The 23,716-nt window shown below is 41.0% G+C and overlaps 1 protein-coding gene across 4 annotated transcripts in view; it reads left to right on the forward strand.

Moving 5' to 3' along the window:
• Positions 1–12,075, forward strand: part of GRB10 (growth factor receptor bound protein 10) — a 202,891-nt gene extending 190,816 nt beyond the window's left edge. For all 4 annotated transcript variants that reach the window (XM_006136362.3, XM_075921668.2, XM_006136363.5 and 1 more), the window contains 5 exons: positions 236–352; positions 1,216–1,282; positions 2,542–2,629; positions 6,310–6,403; positions 8,885–12,075. In XM_006136362.3, the coding sequence (XP_006136424.3) occupies positions 236–352; positions 1,216–1,282; positions 2,542–2,629; positions 6,310–6,403; positions 8,885–9,031 (513 nt within the window). In that variant the 3' untranslated portion in view covers positions 9,032–12,075. The remainder of the gene's footprint in view (positions 1–235; positions 353–1,215; positions 1,283–2,541; positions 2,630–6,309; positions 6,404–8,884) is intronic.
• The last annotated feature ends 11,641 nt before the right edge of the window (positions 12,076–23,716 follow it).

Raw genomic sequence — 23,716 nt, forward strand, 5'->3', positions numbered from 1 at the left:
GAAGGGGGAAAGAATGGGGAATTTTGGCGCTCAACTTTTTTTGAGCCAACATTTAAAATAAATTCCTATAATGATAGTATGTGAATTTGAAAGAATCAAGGATTTAAATTGTATTTTGTGTATCATTAACTGCAAAAGAATACTTGTGAAATCAACAAAAAGAGCTGGAAGCAAAAGTGGTTTATTGAGCTGTATTATTCCTCGGTTTTGAAACAAGTGAAAATTTCCTTTTCAGCGAAGTGTATCTGAAAACTCATTAGTAGCAATGGATTTTTCGGGACAAATAGGAAGAGTTATTGAAAATCCTGCTGAAGCACAGAGTGCCGCGCTGGAAGAAGGTCATGCTTGGAGGGTAAGTATTTTCTCTTCCTGTTTAACAAGTGCCCATAGATAGCTGGAACACACAGTGCACTATGAAGCTAATGCAGTGATGGTCACAGTATAGCTTAGCACGGACTTGAAACATTCACGCTGCAAGCATGCAGATATGAAAGAGTCAATTTCCATCTTGAGTGTAACTGTCACATTCACAACAACCTTCTACCACTGCTTCTCTGTCCCCCTAGTGTCCAGAGGAAGGTTGAGGGGGAAAGCAGACTCACCAGAACTTTACTGCCAGTTTGCAAAGCCAGTCTCTGAGGAGGAATATGTCAAATTAAATGCTTCCCCACATGGAAGAGGCTGGGGCTGTGACTAATGGCTTGCTCCCAGTAAGTTTAACTGCAGAATATACAAGAGGCAGGACCTCTTGCAATGAAAACTGATGTAACTTGTTTATAGTGTCATGTGGACAGACAGCTGCAGTACAAGTTTTCCCCACACACTTGTCTGCTAGGGAATGCAAGTTATTACCTGAAGCACTAGCTAGTGCTTGCTGTATGGAAGACAGGCTCACTGTGCTTCATTGAGTACGCAGTTTGTTGACTGGGCAGAAGCATATAAGACAGGTCTCCCCCTCCCCCTTTTTTTCCTACATTTTGAGGGTTTTATTAAGACCCAGCTTCTATTTTAAGTCAACAGAAGTGGGCCTCTGCTTGTAGACTAGCCTCCCTGCCCTCCTCCCCTCCCCCAAAGCTGCATTTCTTTCTCTTTCTTTTCATTGTATTAAACTTCCCTGCCCCAGTTTCTTGTATATTAAATCTGCACTGCATGTGATCTAATTCTCTCAAGTCGAGGTTTCAGTCTGGATTTAATGCTCACTAATTTCTTCTGCAGAAACGCAGCACAAGAATGAACATCTTAGGTAGCCAAAGCCCACTCCATCCTTCCACACTGAGCACAGGTAAACTTTTATTGTGTAGTGACAATTGGAGAGGCCTTTTGGGGACAAAACAAATGAATGTTTAAAATAGAAATGGATCCAAAAGCTGTAAAAATTAGATCCTAATTTCAAACACTCTAAAGTTTTAAATTGTAAGGTGGAATTCTGGTCTATTGCTAATGTCAGGATATGCAATGTAAATACCAGCAAGTGTAAATATTACTGAGAGAGGAGATTAAGAATTAAGTTACTCTATAATAAAAGGGATTCCCTCTCCTCTTTTAAAAAAGCACTCAAATTTGGTTGCACTCCTGAATTTTGCAAGTTAAATTTTATACAAATCTAGACCCATGAATATTTTCACAGTTTGGGTAAAATCCAATAGTTAGATACTACTTCTTTCCCCTTGGCCCTCCCTGTATTGTACTATTAGTTCTGTATATAGTAACAGCTAAATAGGATTTTAAAATTATATCATCATTGTTTATTATTATATGAACAACACATTGGTTGTATGTAAACATGACTTTTTTCCAAAGACATTGGAATGTCTTATTAAGATTACAGTCTTAATGGTGCATTACTATCTTACATTTCATCTCCTTGGTTTTTGGAAGATAAAGTTTGAACTCCTTCATGTTGGCTTTATAGAGGATTAAAAGTTTACTTCATGCGTAAAAGTGAAGAATGCAGGGTGAAGGGAGTTTTCACATTTGCTGCTATTATTTAAATATATATATAGAATGCTGAAACCTTAGCAAATGCCCTCCTGTCTAGTACATGAATGACTTTTCATTTGGGAATACATTTTAAAGTCCCATAAAGGAGTAAGTGTCTTTGTCAATTTTAATTTTGAGGTATCTCTAAGTTGGAAGGATGACAGGGAGAGTTTTTACTGTTCTATAACTCGAATGGCTTGAAAGGGTTTTCCACAAACTTTCCTTGCCTGGGTGTGAGATATCAAAACATTTTTGTCCCTGGAGAGAATATTTTTTCCAGTAATGTATGGAACCACGTGCTGTCACAAAATTCCTTATGTTATATCTATAAACAGTAAAATGTCTTCATTGAAATCACTGCAAATGGTATCTCAGGTTTGCTATTGGACTCCTGAGGCTTTACTGGAATGTAGATCCTATTCTTTGAAGAGATTTCAGTGTTTGACACATCTTAAACAATGTACACTTTTTAAAAGTCTTGCTTCATGATTTTCTAGACAAAAATAAATATATGTTAATGCTGTTAACCATTTCCCTTTCTCTCCCTCCATGCCTTCTTAGTTATCCATAGGACACAGCACTGGTTTCATGGCAGGATCTCTAGGGATGAGTCCCACAGCATTATTAAACAGCAAGGACTTGTGGATGGGTAAGTAATAATGATCTCTCACTATCATGGAGATTATTTTTTAAATAGCCTTCACAATGTACAAGATTCTTATGCATAAAAATGGGGAAAGCAAACATCTAAAATTTAATTCTGTGAGCTACCAATGAATTCTGATCTTGCACAAACACTGTTAAGTTTGGGTAGTCAGGAGTTGGTTAAACCCTGTGCATTACTCTGGCATTGTACATGCTCAGACTGACTTTTTGACTTTCCTTAAAATTCTCTGCCTAAGGGTGCATCTACACTGCAGGGTTTAACTTGAAATAAGCTACGCAAATTGAGCTACGTGAATTGTGTAGCTTATTTCGAAATAGCTTATTTTGAAATAGGGAGTGTCTACACGGCACTTATTTTGAAATAGAACACTCTTCCTTCAACTTCCCTTACTCCTTGTACAATGAGGTTACAGGAGTCGGAGTAAGAAGTCCTCCAGCTTGACAGTATTTTGGCACTATTTTGAAATAAGTGCCTGCTGTGTTGATACGGTCTATGTTATTTTAAAATAGCGCTAGTTATTTCGAAATAGTGTTGCAGTATAGACATACCCTAAGAGTGCTATCTTCTGGAGGTCACTGATCATGATGTCTTGTGCCTTTAACATGTCCTTGAAGCTACTTGTTCATATCTTCCACGGGTCACTGCAGGATTGGAATTGATCATGTTCTAGTCTTCCATAATTATTCCAATTTGTGGCAAAGTTCTTCATGCTTCACCATCTTCTGTTTGTGTTCTTTTTCTATGTTCTGTCTGCTGCTGTGGTGACATCACTTAACATAATTTTGTTAGTTCTCTTCTACAAAACTATGGCTGGCCTGTTTGTGTGCACCGTTTGGTCTGTAACAATTGCCAGGTCCCATAAAATCTTAGCGTCTTTCATTCCGTAGAGTAATACCGCATGGTTCATTTAAATTTTCTCTTGTCACTGAGGCTCCAACGCAGATGCTTGGCAGCCTCAGTATTATTATTTGGTGCCTACTATTTACCATTGTGCCCAGCAGCCTCAGTTAAGATTAGCACCCTGTTGTGATAAGCACTTTACGAGCACAGACAAAAGCACAACTTCTGCCCTGTAGAGTTTGCAGGATTGGGCCCTTACACTGTAAGCACACACCTGAGTAGCTTTATTCTCATGAGCAACAGAACCTTTGCAGCCTTAAAAGACTTAAGTAGGACTGCTCACAAGCACAAGTGGTTTACAGGATTGGGATCTAACTCTTAGACCCCAAAGTAAAATATGAAGAATACGCCTAAACTGTCTCTCCTGTTTGAAGGCCCTCAGCTAGGTTTTGGGGAGCATGTTACTTAGGAGCCTAGTCCAACCTGCAACAAAGTACAGTTTATTTTAGCCTACTATTTCAGCCTAGGAAGAGGCTTACTTTCCACCAGCAGTAGGTGGAGAGATCTAACTTTATTCTTTGTGCCTATGTTAAAGGCGCTCGCTCACCATTTAGTTCTTTACTACCACAAAGGGAAATAAGTGCAGGCTGAATGGACTTTTTGGTTTTTGTTTTGCTTTTTTGAGTTCCTGTGGATTCAGACATAGTGTAAACTTTCTAATCTTAGGAGTGTGATTATACCTAGTCATTGTTTGCTTTTCAGCCCCCTACTTTACAGTGGCAAAAATATTGCTGCTTTCCTAACTCATCAATGTCCCGCTGCTGAGGTCTAGGTAGAAGCTGCCCAGGCCAGTTTTGAACTTTGACATCAACTTTGTGACCTTTCACCGAATCTGGATCAGCAAACATCCGGAAAACTGCTAGCAGCCTCACCAAAGTGGTCTGCTGATGGCTAATCAATAGTTAAACATACTAAAGAAACTGTGCAGAGGCCTATGAAGTTTAGTTAGCTAAATGTAAAACTTTCTGCCAAACTTCAGATTGAAGAATTGACTGAGGGAAAAGATTTGGGTTTGTGGAGAGACTGCAGAATGGAAAAGAGGCTATATGAGTAAAATGAGCGGAATGTCCAGAAAGCAGAATTGGAGAAGTGAGTCATGACTTGGCATGATTCTATATTTGCTCTCTTAGGAATCTGGTAATATTTCCATCTGGGTTTCAGATGGAAGCTGTTGCTGGTAGGAACAGTGTTATACCTTCATTCTAGTCAGTCTGCTCACCATGAAAGCTAGGTTAGGCTTCATTTATGATGGGACAACTAGTGGTGGCACAGTTCCCAAGGGAACCATATTGCCCAGATACCTCAGGCTCTGTGTAACTGGAATTTAGATATGTAATGCTTCCCTGCTACTCATATTCTTGAGAAAAGCACTATACAGTGTTACCATAAGGAGGGAGGTGAAAGTTTTTCTTATAAGCTCAGACGTGGCCCAGAATGTCAAAAGTATGCTCTACTACTGATGTTTCTGGCACTCGATAGACTATTCTCGATGCAACAGGGCAGTGTAGAGGGGCCAGTATAGTTGTATTATCAACACTCAGCTCCACAAATACAATTGTAGGAGGAGGAAAGAGGAGTACTCTGACAGGATAAGTGTTTTTCAGCAGTTGCATGTCTACCTTGCCTGAAGATGTGCAGTAAACGGATTGGACAGTGGTCATTGTAATGTGGGCTTGTGATGTCAAAGTTTATTTCAGTGGTTACAAGAAGGTAGAGGATGTTCTTTTTGTCCCTCAAATTGTAGACAGTTTTTTGCAGCTCAATCCTAGAAAATGTTGTTCCTGGCATACTGTTTACTTGGAAGGCTTACCCACAAATATACTTGGCCTTGTCACAAACTGAGTGGTGGCTAGCACATATATTATCTAGGTATATTACCTACAGTGTGCTCTCTTTTCCTTTTGTTTGATTTGTGGAGAATGCTAAGTGAAGGAGAATTTTTGGAGTAGATGCCTTAAGTTTTGGAACCCTTTTCTCCTCCCAAGTGCACAGTTAGCCAACTAACATGACCCTAAAATCAGGTAAAGAGATGAGGATAATAGAAATCACTTCAATAATTACACTAATCCAATGTGAGTGTAAGTGTATTTTCAACTAATTTTTCTGAGGAAAAATATTACAACTGTCTCTTAGGGACCCTTCCATGTGTTCTCCGCTTCTTTATAACATATGGAAGCTACCTCATCTGTAGTCCCTGTTTGGAAAGTTCGCACATTGTTTAGGTTTGCATTATCTAGCTGTATTCGAAAAGCTACCGTTATCACAGCACCGTTTTTCTTTCCTGGTTTAGGATACTGGAGAAGAGAGAGAACTTCTTTCTTATCTCTTTTTGTCTCCAGAACATCTTATAGGAGCCCAAACAAGAACATTTTCTTTGAGGTTGTCTTTCCATTGCCAATAACTAATTAGAGAGCCAGAAAACCCCATACAGTATATAAATGAAATAACAATCACATTTATTTCACCCTGTCTGCTTGTTGCTAGCATTGCATGAACCTGAATTGGTAAAGAGCTTGGAGAGAAAATTACTATGTAAGAAATTGCTCTTTAAATTAAAACATGAATGGAGATTGCCTATCTCCTAGAACTGAAAGGGACCTTGAAAGGTCATTGAGTCCAGTCCCCTGCCTTCACAGCAGGACCAAGTACCATCCCTTTAACATCACTGAAGGAGGAGAGTACAAAATGACCAGAAGATCTGATTTTAGAGCAAATGGGTCACACTGTTCAAGTTTGTACTAAAAGAACATGGTCTTTCCTAGGCTATTTCTCCTCCGGGACAGCCAGAGTAATCCAAAGGCATTTGTGCTTACACTGTGTCATCATCAAAAAATCAAGCATTTTCAAATCTTACCGGTAAGTGTGTCTTCCATTTTAACCAAAAAGTTTTCTCATTTGTTCGTTCTTTGTAAAACCTTCTTTGTAAAATCAGTCTGTAAGATGACTATCTATAGAAATGACTTCTTAGTGCAATAAAATATAATGACTCTAGTGTTCAGAAACAGAATTCATTATTTTACATCTTTTAGTCTGTCTAAAAATGTGCTTTTGATCATGGCATTGACTGTTAGCTTAAACATCAGAATCAAGGGGTAGAACTGACTCAAAGAACTATGATCCCGAGAGCTGATTGGCTGTTTTTATCTCCAATGCACTCTTTTGGTGACAAGAAGTTAATACTAGTATATTTGTGCAAAGGGTTTTTTGTTTAGTTTTTTTCCCCGATGGCTACTTTGATGGTTACCTGAGGAATATGGGGCCTCAATTTATATGTTAAAACGGAAGTTTCTCAAAATACAAATGCTCTGTATCCAAAAGACAGTCCAAACCTTTGAATGAGGTTTATGTATGTTAGCCTAAAATGTTTAGACCAAATGAGTATCAACTCATAGGTTCCCAGTATGCTCTTAATTCATAGGACCCCAATATTCTTCTCTGACTCCAAATACACTAATCAGCTAACAATTTTTTGAGTAGATCTTTTGTGTTTTTCTGAATGGAGAGGTGGAGAATTGACTCAAAACCTATCACACCTTTTAAGTACACTGCTCATCCACACTAATTTTCTATCTTGGATTAAGGTACATTTCTTTAGTGGAGTTGTGAATATCTAGCATCTCCAGCAGTTGGACCATTAGTAGTTTGGGCACTCAGAGAGGCACTGAAAGACCTTCAGCGCTTTTTTTTTTTTTTTTTTTTTTACAGTAATAGAGATGTAGCCATGTTAGTCTGGTCTTGCTGAAACAAAAGACAGGACTATGCAGCACTTTAAAGACTAACAAGATGGTTTATTAGGTGATGAGTCACTGATGGAAACGTAGTACTTGTTTCCCTGAATCTAGGGTTCTTCTGGAAGCGCTGATTCAGTACAGCTCTTAGGAGAAGTTTCCCAGCTGGAGTTTACACTGTGAACTGGAAATGTATTTTCCAGATCAAGGAGACCTATTTGCACTATTTCTGATTGAACTAGTGTGCTAACAATAGAAGTTATAGGAATGTAGCCTGATGTAGCTGAAACAAAAACAGGATTATGTAGCACTTTAAAGACTTACAAGATGGTTTATTAGGTCATGAGCTTTCCTGGGCCAGACCCACTTCCTCAGATCAAATAGTGGAAGAAAATTGATTTGATTTGTCCTTTTCATATGTGTTCATTTTTTTAATTGTATCCTTTGGTATATATGGTTGTGATATGTCCATTGGATAAACGTCTCAGACACTTCACCAAAGGATCAATGCCCACAAAACAGATATTAGACAGGATCACAAAGAAAAAACAGTTTCTTGCCATTTCAACCAGAAAGGACATTGTCTCAACGACTTAATTACCTGCATCCTGCTTCAAAAGCTTTCCAAGAATACTCTTAAAAGAGAATCCTCTGAACTGTCATTCATGCTCAAATTTGACACTTTACGCTTAGGTTTGAACAAAGATTCTAATTACCTTACCCATTACAAAGATAGCTTCCCCAATTATCACCTCTAATATCATTAGCTCACAGACATTTACCTCCCCCCCCCCCACCTCCCTTCTGTTCTGAAATTTGATTTGTCCTTTTCATATGTGTTCATTTTTTAAAATTGTATCCTTTGGTATATATGGTTGTGACAATTTTCTTCCACTATTTGATCTGAGGAAGTGGGTCTGGCCCACAAAAGCTCATCACCTAATAAACCATCTTGTTAGTCTTTAAAGTGCTACATAGTCCTGTTTTTTGTTTCAACAATAGAAGTATAGCTGTCTGGGGAAAGAGAGGAACTTGCTGCGTTGAGTATGTACCTGGTCAAGTGAACAGCTGATGGGGGAAGTCACTCTGAGTATGCGCCTATGGAAGACCATAGGCACGTACTTGGGTTGCTAACTCCTCACACTGTGATGGCTACATGTCTAATTTTTAGCTCTTTTGCTAGATTGAAGCTAGTATAGCTATGACTGAACTGGAGGTGTAATTTCCAACTTGAGAACTGTAGACGTACTTTAAGATGATGGAGAGTGCCAGGAAATTCAGTGAATGTTGGGTCTCTACAGACATTTGGTTCCAGTTCCACATCTCTCCAGTGGAACACAATACAAACCTTACCTCCATACTTGTTAGGAGTCTTACTAGAGCTGTTTGTTCAGGTAAGAAGGACAATATTTCTGTTTTGAGACCTATTAAGTTTTTAACTTAACCAAATATGGGTAAGGGGTTTTGTGATTCATGGGCTCTTAAATGACAAGCTGTAATTTGTGTTTAGATTTTCTTACGTGAGATCATACCTAGAATTTTAACTTATAGTCATACTTCGATATTCCAATGTGTTGCCTAATTTGGAAAGAACTTTTTATTTCCTTAGTGTGAGGATGATGGACAGATATTTTTCAGCCTCGATGATGGGAATACCAAATTTTCTGACCTAATTCAGCTTGTTGAATTCTACCAACTAAACAAAGGAGTCTTGCCCTGCAAACTGAAACACCACTGCATCCGAGTGGCCTTATGACCTTCCATCTGACCCTCATTGAAGACTGGATTTGCTGGAAGACTGGATTAGCTAGAAGAACAATTGTAAGAGAATGTTGACACTGGGGAATTGGCAGATTTGTAAGTTAGTTAAAAATATTATGCACCTTGGGACTCTGAAAGGGATGGATTCAACTGGTGCCAACAGACCAAGATTTACTGGTTTGTCTAACACCTAAGAGTGAGTGCTGCTGAGCGTCCCAGCATCCCAAAAAATTGGGGGGAGGGTATGTAAAATCATAATCAAATCTTGAAACAGAACTGGAAACTATCTTGGCTGGGCCACTTAACAGAAACAAGTTATGAAGAGAAATGTTTGAAAAGAACTCTTGCCCTGGGATAATCTTGACAATTAAGACAAGTGTGTTTACTTTTTGTATTGATCACTTTTTTTTTTTTGCACTCCTACTTTGTTTCGGATATTGTATGCAGCCTGTATTCGGAGCTGATGTGGCTTTTAAATTCATGCAGGAGTTGGGTATTAATCTAAACCCTAAAATGTATGAAATGCTTCAGCCTAAAAGGTTCTAGAAGAAACCCCAGAAGTGTGTGTGTGTCAGAACTTCTCTGGGTACCTGAGGTTCTCTCATCTGCAGATAACTTTGAAGAAGCAGTGTGGATAAAATTTTAGAAGAACATACCACCATATGTACTCTTAAAACTGTTAACTTTTAGCAAAATGGCTGTAATATGTTTGTGGCATATAAGTGGTACCCAGTCATGCAAAGACTGTATTAGTCAGATTCTATGCACAAATGTTTGAACCTTTTTTAATTATTGATGGTGGTTTGGGTTTTGCAGCCTGTTGATTTTGTTTCCTAAATGGAATTTTATGACCATGCTTGTATTTGGAACCAGCTGTTTTTGTATGGAAAAAGTACTTATGCTGATAGTCTCCTTATTATGACAGAAGATCAGTTTTTTTAGCTTTATATCTCCTTCAATTATCAGACTGGTTCAAAGAGCTGTCTTTCTAGGTAGTATACCTATAGTAACAATGATATGTAGCAAAGCTCTTTTAGGGTATAGGACTTTAAAAGAACTTGTACCCCTTTTGCTTTTGGTAGAGTCAAAAAAGTTTACACAATGAGAAATGAGCAAACTTGGTTTAGAAATCCATATAACTATGACTGGCATTTTTAAACTTACTGCTGTCATCATCCGTTCAACAACTGGTATTTGTGACAGACCCAATAACCCAGACCAGTATCTATTGTAAGCTAGTACATATCCTGCCTTAGTGCTGGTTCATCATCAGATCTACTTTATTATTAATATTTAAATCAGTTATTTAATGTTTACACAAGAACACTTTCCATTATGTTGATAAACCAGTGTTTAAGTCAGGTAAGTACAAGTTGAATGTTCTCATTGGACTGCCATATTGCATAGATCACTGTCACTCATTTTGCAGCATGATCAATAAGTACAGGAGGTACTATTGAATTAACTTTATTTTCAAATATTCCACACAGTTTATACAGAGCAAGAAGTGTTTCACCCTGCGAACTTTCAGAATACTGTAGTGAACAGAACTGTTTTCTCTTAAAACAGTACATGATTTATACCAGTCTAGTCTATGATGAAGTCACAATGACTAATGTTTGCCACGGGGTTTGCTGAAATCCTAGCCACCTGAAAGGATAAAGAAGGAAGAATAATTTTGTACCTTTAGGTCTTCATGTAGTGTTGAGATTAGTTTAAGATGAACTATAACCTGCCTGAGTCATCCATATCAGCTGTAACTATGTCAATGGTATAGAAACACTGTATTTTAGTTTACAGGACACATTCTAGTATTTTTTTTCCCATGTAATGTCTACATCTAAAAAATGAAGAAACTTGATTTAGTTTGTAGTGAAAATTTGTTTTTATAAATGTACATACTGAATTGAGTGTTCCTGCTTTTAGTCAGTTAAAATGTATTTTAAAACCTTGAAATTAAGCTAATTTAAGTCTCATACTTCACTCTGCATGCTTATATTTGGTCCCTCTTAAGTGGAAAATCCCACTTTGTATTGATGACATTCTTATATTCACCATTTTCAGTAAGACCATTTATGCTGTAGTTTTTAAGTTTTTTTTTCTGTTTACATAGTTTAGTTCCATCCATTTTTCCAATAGGCGGTTAGTATTTGCAGTGTTTCATATTTATAAAACTTGCATTTTATTTAAATTTGAAAGTTTGACTATGAATCATAATTTTGTATGTAGATGGTTGATTTAGCATTTTGTACCTTTCCCAGCTAACGTGAGCTGTTTTGAGAAAGTGACCACTTTGCAAGTGGCAGCAAACTTACTTGAGCAGATCACTGTTTTGTTTTATATTTTCTTTTTTCTGCTGGAAAAGAGTCAATACCATCTTAAATTTTTCCAGCAGGTTCAGCTGACTGACAGCTTAGAATACCAAGGACTGAAGGACATTTGACTCTTATTTTTGTATTTAAATGACATGAATGTAAAGGGGATGCTCAGGGTTGTTTTGGAGCCTGTTGAATTTTTATCTTTTGCCTGTGATTTTTATTTTCTAAATAAATACTTCATGTAGCAATCTTGAATATGTCGAGAAGGAAAATGCCAAACCATTTTGGTAATAAAGTTACTAGTTAAGTTATGTTACAATAGGTGTTAAAGTACAGAAGCATTTTATTTGTTAATTACTCTCGAAGAAACCCGTGCCTCAGTTTAGATGTTTTGTCTTATCTTTTTCTGCACTAAATACCTGACAGTCTGACCAATCAATGCACCTTTCCAGTGGCGAGACTTGCTTATTGTAAATTATATTGTCACAATGCAAGATTTTAGTGACTGTAAAATGGAATAAAGTTAAAGTTTTCAGGGAATGCAAAAGGTATTAACTTAAGAGACAAAACCTTTATTCAATATGCTTTGCTTCATACTGTAAATAGCTTTTTTGGCTTGTGAACATAATTGTAATCTTTCAGGTATTTTTGTACAAATAAGGGACTGATATTCTGTTTCTTGTAATTAGAAATAAACATTAATACAATGATATTCATTTTATATTCGGAATCAATGTCTTTTTTTTGTGCTACAGTTTAATCACTTTTGACTTGATTCTAAACTATTTTTGCTATGTGTTAAAGAGGTCTGCAAGAATACAGAAAATTGAATCCCTCGAGGAATTTGCTACTGGCTCTTCAGCCTAATGATCACTGTTATTGCACATTGAATTTCCAGATTGGATAGCAATCTGTTTAAACTAATTTCACTGTGTCTTCCTTTCACAAATACAATAGGCGTCTTAAATTCAACTCCCTATTACAGTTTGGATCAAGTGGTAACACATCCTATTCAGGTCCATTCATCTTCTCTGGCTTGTCCCCTGCTAACCACTTTGAGGTTTTGACAGTTTCCTCAATTAACATTTTATCCTCTCAGGCAGTTTTATGGTCCCACTTCTACATGATGTTTGGTGTATACATTTCAGTTACATTACAACTTAATCTCTCCCCCCCCCCCCCACACACACCTCCACTCATCATAACTCAGTTTTCTGATCCTGTCTACATAGATAGCCCTGAGCTAGGATACCTTGTTATTCATAGTATAATATTTGACTCTCTCCATCACCATAATTGTGCACAGTACTCCAGCAGTGGTTTTGTTAGCCCATTATACAGACCTATAGCCTCTTCCAATATTAATATATATTCTTGCCTATTCTGTTTATCCATGATAATGTTCTGTTTGCTTTCCTAGTTACTGCCAGACATTGAATGGAAAACTTTTCTCTGATAAGTGTCTGAGGCATTTCTATTTAGGCTAGCTTTCCTTTTTTTCCTTTTATCTCAAAGGATTTCAAACAACTTACAATTCTTCTTCGAGTGCTTGCTTATGTCCATCCTACTTGTGTGCACAAGTTCCGGAAGCTTTTTATCCTTAGCAGTATCCGTTGGGCCAGCCAGGGGAGCCCCCTGGAGTGTCACCGGTATATCGGTGCTTATATACCCCTGCTGGCCCTCCACCCCCACAGTTCCTTCTTACCATCCATGACAGTTGCTGAAACACTTTGCTTCCGCATGTGTGCCCTTAGCACTCTTATCTCTGTAAATAGTTTAGTAGTTCTTGTAGTTAGTATTATCTTAATTGTTGTTTTAAGTACTTAACAGACTTTAATCTCCCTCCCCCATAAGGGGGGGCATGCAGGGACCATAAGGCTTCAAGCCCTGTTCATGTTGCCTGATGCCCATGCCCTATGGAGACCTGTATAAGGAGTGCCTTAAGTGTCAAATGACTTTCCCCCAGGCAGACTCATGTAGGATCTGCCTGGCAGCCATTGAGGCTTTTCATCGGGGGAAAGTGGTGGCTCGGTCTCTACCCATGCAATGGTCAAGCGTTTCCTGAAGGGTATGGATAGGTTCTACCCCCAGGTTAGGCAACCCGTCCCGCAGTGGGATTTGAATCTGGTGCTACGGGCACTCATACGACCCCCATTCTAGCCGATGGCTATATGCTCCATCACCCACCTCTCATGGAAGGTAGCCTTCCTTGTGGCCATTACCTTGGCAAGGAGGGTGTCAGAGTTGTAAGGCCTTTCTTCTGAGTTACCGTATTTTCTAAGGACAAGGTGACGTTGTGCCCGCATCCCGCTTTTTTGTCAAAGGCGGTGTCCTTGTTCCACATGTCCCAAGAGATTTTCCTGCCAGCTTTCTACCCCAAGCTGCACGCAAACGATAAGGAACAGGCACTTCACACATTAGATGTCAGAAGGGCCCTAGTCTTTTATTTGGGAAGGACAAAGCAATTTTGTAGGTCGACCCAGCTGTTTGTCGCTATAGCCGAGAGGATAAAAGGCCTCCCTGTCTCCGTCCAGTGCCTGTCCTCTTGGATCACTGATTGCATTAGGGCATGTTATGATCTAAACAGGAAACAGGCTCTGCGACTCACAGCCCAATTCACCAGAGCCCAAGCCTCCTCTGTAGCATTCTTGGCTCAGGTGCCGATCCTAGACCTACGTAGAACGGCCACATGGGCGTCCGTTCATACCTTTATCACCCATTACGCGATCACGCAGCAGGCTAGACAAGATGCAGCTGTTGGTAGAGCGGTGCTGCAATCTATTTCTACTTAGGTTCTGACTTCACCTCCATACGCATGGCTTGGGAATCACCTAAGTGGAGTGGACATAAGTAATCTCACCCACCTCTCCTTCGTCAGAACGTCCAGCAAGAAGGAACTGAGGGGGTGGAGGGTCAACAGGGGTATATAGGCACCAATATACCGGCGCCAGTCTGGCTGGCGCAATGGCTACTGCTAAGTGTAAAAAGCTTCTGAAACTCATGCATGCATTGCGGAATAGACTTAAGCAACACATCTCGAAGAACAACAGTTACAGGTAAGTAATCATTTTATGTATCAAATGGATTCATAAACTATATATGGATCACTTCATCCACCACTGAAATGCAGCAGCCATTTAACATTACTTAACAGCTTGGCACAAGGGAAAATGGATCCCCTCTCCAGCAGAATATGCAAGTAACTTTTATGTTGGGTACATGATTACTGTAAATACCCAAGTTCTGGTTGAGCTGGGTGGAAGAGGAAACACCTCCACTCTCGAGAAAAATGCAATAGGCTCTTCTGCTGTGGAATTTGCAGTAGTACTTGTTGCATAGTTCAGCTCTGTCCCTAGATGCTCTTATTTAAATATGAATTAGAGAGCTGCTCTGTTGCTAGAGGAAGTATTGGTCTCTGCCAGCTATTCAAGCAGGGTGCATCTACACAGCACCCTAAACTTGAAATGAGATATGCAATTTGCACTACGCAAATTATGTATCTTATTTCGATTGCATTTCGAAATAGCTTATTTCAAAATTTGGCGCATCTGCACAGTGGAACTAGCGTAACAGGGATGCCGAAATAGCATGCTTGTTATTTCACAATAATGGACGCATTTAAAAGATGCATGGTAGCTATTTTGGGATACCCAGATGTATCGGTATCTCTAGTTTTGGGCTGTCGAGACATACCCTAAGAAACCAATATAGACAATCAATATTAACACACTTTCAGCTTTGGGCGCAAAACTTGCTCATAATTTACCAAAAAATAAGCCTACTGGGTTATATTAGTGGCAGGCAACCTGCTGGCTGAAAGCCACATGTGGCCCATTGAGGTTCTATGTGTGGCCTGAGAGACATTTTGTTTACTGTTGCCCATGTGCAAGGTTGCCAGATTCCCCTGGCTTCTATCCGTGTAGATTTTTTTCCTATTGTTATTACTAAAGTGATACACATCTAAAAGAAGAGCACATAAAGTGAGATGCATGCTGATTGATTGCACACAACATTGGCTGAGAGAGCCAGACGCTCCTTCTGCAACCAATCAAAGCACTGCTACCGTTCAATTGGCACACCCTGCAAATTTTAGGCACTCAAGCATTTGGCAAAACTACCTTATCCCAGGTTACGACAATCCTGCAGCTGAAGGAGGGCCACTTATGTGGCCCACTCACTAACCTAGGTTGCCCATTGCTGGCTTAGATTAACAAAGAAGTTTAAGTATGGTAATGGTAATTGTCACCCAGCCTTGATTCTAGGTGCCTACAAAACCACTGGGCTTCACAAAGCCTGGTTTTAGAGTAATGACTCCTTACACAATGAATAGAGAGAGATGTGTACCCCAGAATGGGACTCTCGAAAGCCAGCATGCAGGGTGGCTCCCCGCCTGAACTAGCCGAGGGGTGGAATGTGTGGTACTCCCAACCTCTCTCTCAGAAAGGAGTGGAGATTTGGGGATAATCTGCTGTAGGGCTGCCTCAGTCTCTCCTGTTGAAAATGTTTCACTGTACGAAAGTAATTTTAAAAAAGAATCTCAAAATCATCATTGGCGCAAGGCAGGTGGATCCTGGGTCTCTTGCCTCTGAGGTGAGTGCTATAACCACCAGCCTGCAAAAATCATTCTCCTGTGTGCTTGTGTGTATTCCCTGTCAATGAGTCTTTTGTTACTTAGTCACAGTGTTAGATGTTACCAAAACAAACTTCCTGACTGCTAATTTAATTGGTGCTGATGCTGTAAAATTTGACATGCTAATGACCAACTTACATCCTGTTTTGTCTCATACATTATTTCTGTAATATGTCATAGATTTTTTGCAACAGGATCAACAGACAAAGACAGCTTTATTCTCACATATTAATTTAGGTTGTTCCTGCAATCTAAATATTATGCATCCTCTTCTTAACTTTGAGCATAATTTAATAAGGATTTAGAAACCAAAACAATCGCATAAGAGTAGCCCAAGGGATGGTATGACCTTTATTAGGTGCTTTGATTTGTCACTTTTTAATTTTTAAAATAAATTGTGTTTACCACATACAGTGCAAACTCTAAGCCAGAAGCAATTCTTCCTTATTACTCATCACTTTTTTGCATACACGCTGACAGAACTTTTACAGGAAAAGGTTAGTTCATCATTAAACATCAGTGTGTGACTAACTGGGCCTCTAGCAATGCTTCATTATTCAAGTCATATGTCTTGCTTAATACAGGGGTTTTTGAGCAGCCCCTAGTGGTTCTGTAATGTCATGGCTCCCCCACAGAGTCCATTGTAGGTTGGGAGCCTCACATGGTTGCTAGACTCCCTGCCTGAAATGAGCTGAGCTTCAGGGGTATGAGGGCAGGAAAGGAGAAGAGCCAATCTATAGTTTGGGATATTTGGGATGGAGGAAAACTAGAAATGGAATGGAAAAGAAATGAGTGTTGAAGAGGAAGAGGAAATCTAATATTACAATAAAAGATTGTGACAGGGCACGCATACTAAATGATGGATTTCCCTGCATCTGGGGTACAGGCATTCTGTAGATATTACTGAACTACCCTTCCCATTGTTGACTTCCCTTCCTACCACCTACCTTGACTTCGAAGATATTTTTGAAAGAATTTTTTGTCAGATTCCATATTCTCCTGGTCCCAGAGGCTGGAGAAACTCTTATGTTGTTTATTTTGTAGGCTAGTGAAATAAAATGAAAAATGTACTAAGTAATAAGCTGCTCTAGTCCTAAAGCAGACCTCCCTGAGGTGACATTCCCTTCACTGTGCGATTGTGATTAAAGAAGAAGCCCATGTATCTCATTCACATATTTGATGACAGGACAAGCAGTTGTGAATTTTGAAAACTAATCGGTAAGCATAAAGATTGAAGAACCAAAGTTACTATTGAACCTTCAGATTTAAGTGAATGTAATGCTGAAAGTGCTGGCCCAGCCATGGAAAATGAAATCCCTTCTTGATCCACAGCGAAAGGTAGGCTGCAGGAAACGGTGATGCAAACTGAATTTTGAAAGACTTGTATTTAAGGAGCCCAGGTAGAGACTTGTATTTAAGGAGCCTCCTCTCGCAAAGAACAGAAAGCAAGATATTGCATTTCGGATGCTGTGGTACTATTTGTTCTGCAACAGAAACTGTTCTACAGTTTGCCCAACAGAGGGCACTCATAGAGCTGCACATGTAGCCAGGCAAGGTGTTTAGACCTGAATACTTCACTGATAGGGATCCAAAGAGCTAAACTTGTCTCCAGCAATGAGATGCAATTGCTCTTAGTTTCTGAGTATTGGGTTTTGGCCACACCCAATGAGATCTTTGCCAAGGACATTCAGCGGGACCAGAATATGGCATGGTTATTTTTCAGAGAAATTTCAACAAGACCAAATCTCTGGTGTGGAATGTGGGTGTGCTGTACAAAACAACCATTGTCTCCTGTTACATCATTTGGACTTGTTTAAATTTACTGTTCTGCAGGCAAGTGCTGCCTGTCCTCCTTCAGTACACAGGTGTGTATTTACACAACTTTGATTTTTTTCTGGTACTGAAGGCAAAAACCGAGGCAAGAACTCACAAGAAATGGGAGAAAAATGTACTTGTAATCTCAATTGTCTGCTCCACTAAGGGCTGGATTATCCAATAAGCAGACTAAGCACGTGCTTAGGGCACTAGCAAAGCAGGGGCACCAAAAAAAATATTTTTTTTGAAAAAATTTGATATTTCAAAAAAAAGCATTGAAACTGTCATCGTGGGAAAAGTCAGAACTCCGCAGAACACCCTTTTTCTCAGCTGAAAAGAATATAAAACCCTCAGAGAACAACAATGTGTCAGGACAGACTCGATTCACTTTCCCTATTGTGTATGGAAGCGGATGTGCTTCGTCAAGTCAGCTTCGATGAACGTATCCAGAATTTTGCAATCAGAAAATCTAGAAACAAGCTAATTTAATTTCAGAAGACATGTCAGTTTTGTGTCATTTCGAAAAATACAATTTTATTTTATGGTATAGTATTGTTTTTATTTTGAATTACATTTAGGGGGCACCATAATCTTTTCAGTGCTTAGGGCCTCTAAAAGTCTTAATCCGGCCCTGGCTCCACTGATCCCTTTTTGGAGGGGAGGGGTGTAGAAGAGGAGGAGTAGAGAGAGAGGTAAACTGGAAGAATGAAAGCACAAGTCTTACCAGCAAGTTACTAGGATTCTGGGTATCTTTAGGCTTCATGATGTTTTCTGTCACCACAACATTTAAGCACCTTTCACATAAAACTCTATAGTGAAGTTCCCAGTGGACTTCCAGGGATTTCGGCAGTTCTATTTTTAGTGGGTAAAAACAGGGGTTTCATTTGATTTTTTTTTTAATTCATTTAATTTTTTTTTAAGTTGGTAGGAGTTTAATGATAAGAGGAGGCGTCAATGTAATGCCATTCCTATGGCAGAAAGGGTTTTTCAAACAAAGACTTCATGAAATGTTGCAAAGACACTTAGGCTACGTCTAGACTGGCATGATTTTCCACAAATGCTTTTAACGGAAAAAATTTCTGTTAAAAGCATTTGCGGAAAAGAGCATCTAGATTGGCACGGACGCTTTTCCGCAAAAGCACTTTTTGCAGAAAAGCGTCCGTGCCAATCTAGATGCGGTTTTGTGCAAGAAAGCCCCGATCGCCATTTTCGCCATCGGGGCTTTTTTGCGCAAAATGGTTTTTAGCTGTCTACACTGGCCCTCTTGCGCAAAAACATTTCCGGAAAAGGGCTTTTGTCCGAATGGGAATGTCAAAGCATTTGCGCAAGAAGCACTGATTTCGGACAGTAGAATGTCAGTGCTTTTGCGCAAAATTAAGCGGCCAGTGTAGACAACTGGCAAGTTTTTGCGCAAAAGCACCTGCTTTTGCAGAAAAACTTACCAGTCTAAACACAGCCTAAGACTAGATTTGCCTAGTATCCTCTGGAAGCTTATTCGCAGCCAGATTCCCCTGAGGGTGCTTTTATACCTTCCTCACACGTGCTTCATCCTGCAAGGAGGGTGGATTTGCAATGTACATTGTACCATAAAACAGCAGCTATCATGGTGGTGTATAGATTGATAGATTGGACAATAGTTCCTAATTGTTCATTATTTGCTTGGATGTAAAACCTTTTATCCCTGAAGTTCAAAGTTCTTTAAAAAGAAGGTGAATAATACTATCCCCATTTTGTAAATTGCAACACTGAGCACAATAAAGTGATTTGCCTGAAGAAAGTAGCAGAGGTAGGCAATACATCCTAGTTCTCTTGAGTTCCAGTCTAGTGTCTTATCTACTAAACCATGCCCTGCCTTTCTCTTAAATGTTTGTTTTTTAAATAACTGGTAGGAGGAAGTAACAGCAGTGATTTTTCTGAAGTGCCTCTGTGATCTGTACAGGAAAATTTTCTCTCATTACACAGTATTCAGCATTCCTAATCATGTAGAAATATCATAAAGCCCAGAGAGACCCAGAATCCTAGTAACTTGTTGGCAAGACTACAAAGTGTTTTATTAGGCATTAGAGATGGACTTAAAACTTCAAGATTCTGACAGCCTGGAACTGACTGGGAACTGAATTTCCTGGCACAGGCCTGTCGGGGAACAGGGGGCAGGGGAGGGGAGTAAATATTTATTTCTGCTTGAATGTGTCTTTGTATCGTGGTGTTTGAGGCTCATTTGAGCAAAGCATGACCATCTATAAGCTTCAAAATCCTATCTGCAAAATAATAATCCTAGCTGAGCAAGCACTTAAAGCTTTGGGAGTCCTACCTTCAAATAGCACAGACCTGCTTGTGTATCAAAGCCCAAAAGCACTGTAGGTAGAATTAGGGGAAACTAGCACAAATTTGTCTGTTGAGGCCATAGCGTAGATTTGAATACCTGCTGTGCCAATTCATGGGGCTACAAGTTATATAGTTCCAACACCTTTTCTAATGAATAGTTTTGTCTCTTCATTAATACAGCCGAAATGTTATGGAAGAGATGATAGAATTGTTTGTTTTTAACCAGGTGATTTCTTCCCAGAGCTCTCTCTAAGTCAGGATATCAAGAAAATAGTCAGTTCTATTCATGAAGGCTACATCTACACTGGCACCCTTTTCCGGAAATGCTTAAAATGGAACAGTTTTCCGTTATAAGTATTTCCGGAACAAGCGCGTCTATGTTGGCAGGATGCTTTTCCGGAAAAGCACTTTTTCTGGAAAAGCGTCCATGGCCAATGTAGACGCGCTTTTCTGGAAAAAAGCCCCGATTGTCATTTTCGCAATCGGGGATTTTTTGCGGAAAAGACTACTGTGCTGTCTACACTGGCCCTTTTCCGGAATAGTTTTTCCGGAAAAACACTGACAATTTTACAGTAGATCGTCAGTGCCTTTCCGGAAAAGCAAGCGGCCAGTGTAGACAGCTGGCAAGTTATTCCGGAAAAGCGGCTGCTTTTCCGGAATAAGTGGCCCAGTATAGACACAGCTGAACAGATTTTGACATTGCTTTGGAAATCCAGAGGTACCATGTTGTTGTGGGTATTTATTTTTCCTGCTGCCTTAAAAATGTTAGTAGGTTAGGAAAAAAGAAATATACATTAGCCAAAGAAATACTGAATTTCTGCCTCCTTTCATATTTTCATTGTAATGCCCCTTTGCTCAATACTGTGAAGGCAATATTGCTTACCATGCAAGATCTTAACTAGGGCACATACATGCCTCTTACTGCTAGTTTTAAAACAGGAGTGAATGCAACCCAAACATCTAAACAGCAGTAATATGATTCAGAATGAATTGGAGAGATTGAGAAACTAGACCAAATTACGCAATTTAATCTTGGGGCCCAGAGGAAATGAAAATTGAAACAAGAAACAAAAGCTGGAATAGAGTATTTTCAAAGTGTAGAAGTAACAAAGATCGCACTGAAGGTCAACAGCTTGTAGGTGTCTAGGGATGTGTCTCTGCTGTACTGAGACATGCACAGTTGGCTTATGCTGGCTGATTCAGGCTAATGGGGCTTGGGCTAAGGAATGTTAAAATGTACTGTAGACATTGACCTCCTACAGTTCTGGCTACAGCCCAAACTCTGGGACTCACCACTCTCTGCCCCTGTTCCCCTCCTGCCCCTGTACCCTCACACATGCCTTGCTCCATTCCTACCTTCTTCATGCTCACCCCTTCTTTCAAGCCTTCTCCCAGCACCTCCCCCTCCCCCTCTAACCCCCAATGCCCTTACCCTCTCCCCTCCCACTGACCCCTCCCCTCCTGCCCTTTTCCTCCCCTCCCACTGGCCCCCTGGGATTTGTCTCTCCTCCCCCTCCGCATAAGCCCCTTCCTCTCCCCCCTCCACACAAGCCCCTTCCTCTCCCACCCCTTCCCCCTAGCTTTCCCCCCTCCCCTACCTTCTGCCTTCCACTTTGCAGGGCCGGAGTCTGTGCTCAGGACCCAGACTCTGAACCCGGAGCTAGGCCATGCGCCGCTGAGCAATTTTAAAGTCCCGGGCCACAACGTCATGTCACGCCCGGGCATATCCCCGCTCATGGGAACACCGTGCATGGCAGCAGCAGCCGGCGAGGGGGAGCCTCACTGAGAGCCGTGCACAGCAGGGACGGGACAGGGCCAACGGGGATGCTCTAGGGGCGGGGTGGGAGGATGCGTGGCGGGGGTGGGAGTTGGGGTCCACTCCAGGCAGAGTGGGAGGAGAGACCCATCTCCATGTATTGCTGGAGCAGGACCCCCGGCTCTGAATATTAACTCGCCACCCATGGTGCCTGGCACACTTCTGGGTTCAGGGCGCGGGGCCCCTTTAGACGCGGGGCCCCATTCGGGGGAATCAGGTGAATCGGCCTAAGGCTGGCCCTGTATGGGGCTTCTACCTTGTAGCATCCTAGACGCCAGCCTTCAGCCCAAATGTCTACACCCCAATTAAATAACCCCTTAGCCTGTGAGCCTGATTCTATTGGCATGAGCCAGCCAGGATTTGTAATTGCAGTTGATATACCCATTGTGCCTAAGTGCACAGTGCTGGCCTGTCCACAGCATTGGCAAGAACTGCCCCCCCCCCCCCCCCACCCACACACACACACTGCAACCACAATCAGGATCTCTTTTCAGACAGAGTTATAGTTTCCAAACATTGCAAAGCACTTGACAAACTCAGGTCACCAGTCCACCCTGGGCTACAGCCTCCTAGAGATTTTACCCTTCTCCTGTCTTTCCGTAAGACTCTTCCTTGCTCTTTTAGCAGGATTCCCTCTTCTCTCAGCATCCTGCTGCTTCTCCTCCTCCTTCCTTTCTGACATCCCTGGTCCCTCCTCAGTTGCACCCGATTAATAAATGGGCTGGTTGGGCCCAGAACTCGGGCCCTAAAATGGGCACACCGCCATGTGAGGCCAAGTCACCTTGGAAAATGGGACTTAGGCTCCTAAATCACTCAGATGCTTGAAAATATGGCCCTGTATCTCGGGGTGAAGCACTGATCTGAGCAGCAGAGCTGGCTTAAGAAAAGGGCTTCTGGGACTGCAGTCCACTAACCCAGGCTAAAGGAGTCCCTGCAAAGAGATCTCCAAGCTGCTAAATGCCTGTTGCCCAAATCCCCTTTTGCAGAGCCCTGGGATGAAGGTATTAAAGACCCTGTGTTATCTGGCCTTGCCTGGTTGGGGAAGGAGAGAGAGCTCCATGCATTGCCATTCCCCTTGCTTGGCTAGAGCCACATTGCTGCTTTGTCCCTGTGCTGCCCTTGCCTCTAGCCTCCACCCCTGCAGCTCTGATTGGCCAGGAATTCCAGCCAATGGGAGCTGTGGGGAGCAGTGCCTGCAGGCAAGCGCAGGACAACACAGCCCAAGCTGAGCCACCTGCTTCCTCACCCATCAAAGAAGAGCAGCCCTGGGTAAACATCCTGGACCACAAACTCCGGCCCTGGCCCAGATCCCCTTCCTGCACCCTAAATCCCTAACTTTCTCTTAGACTCCACATCCCAACCCTGAGCCTGTTCCAGACCCCACATCCCTCCCCAACCACCTGTTATGAGTCCTCTCCTGTACTCCAAACCCCTTGGCCCCAGCTTGGAGCCCCATTCTGTACCTCAAATGCCTCATCCCAGCCCCACCCAAGAGCCTGCACCCTCAATCAACATCTTCACCCTCTCCCACAGCCCTTCCTGCAATCTGAACCCTTCATTTTTGGTCCCATCGCAGAGCCTAGGCAACCCCACAAAATCTAATAGCACCTCCTCCCCCCGCCCGAGCTCCTACAAGAGTTAATGTGACCTTGCTGGTCAGTCTATTGGTTCATTTTATTCCATTTGTCATTGATGTTTGATGAATAAATTAATAAATCCCTTGCAAGACTAAATCAGTGCATAGCCCCCAATTAGTTCAAAGAACATTTTTCCCCT

Source organism: Pelodiscus sinensis, chromosome 2 (assembly GCF_052426305.1).
Source record: "Pelodiscus sinensis isolate ZL-2025 chromosome 2, ASM5242630v1, whole genome shotgun sequence".
NCBI classification, from domain to species: Eukaryota; Metazoa; Chordata; order Testudines; family Trionychidae; genus Pelodiscus; species Pelodiscus sinensis.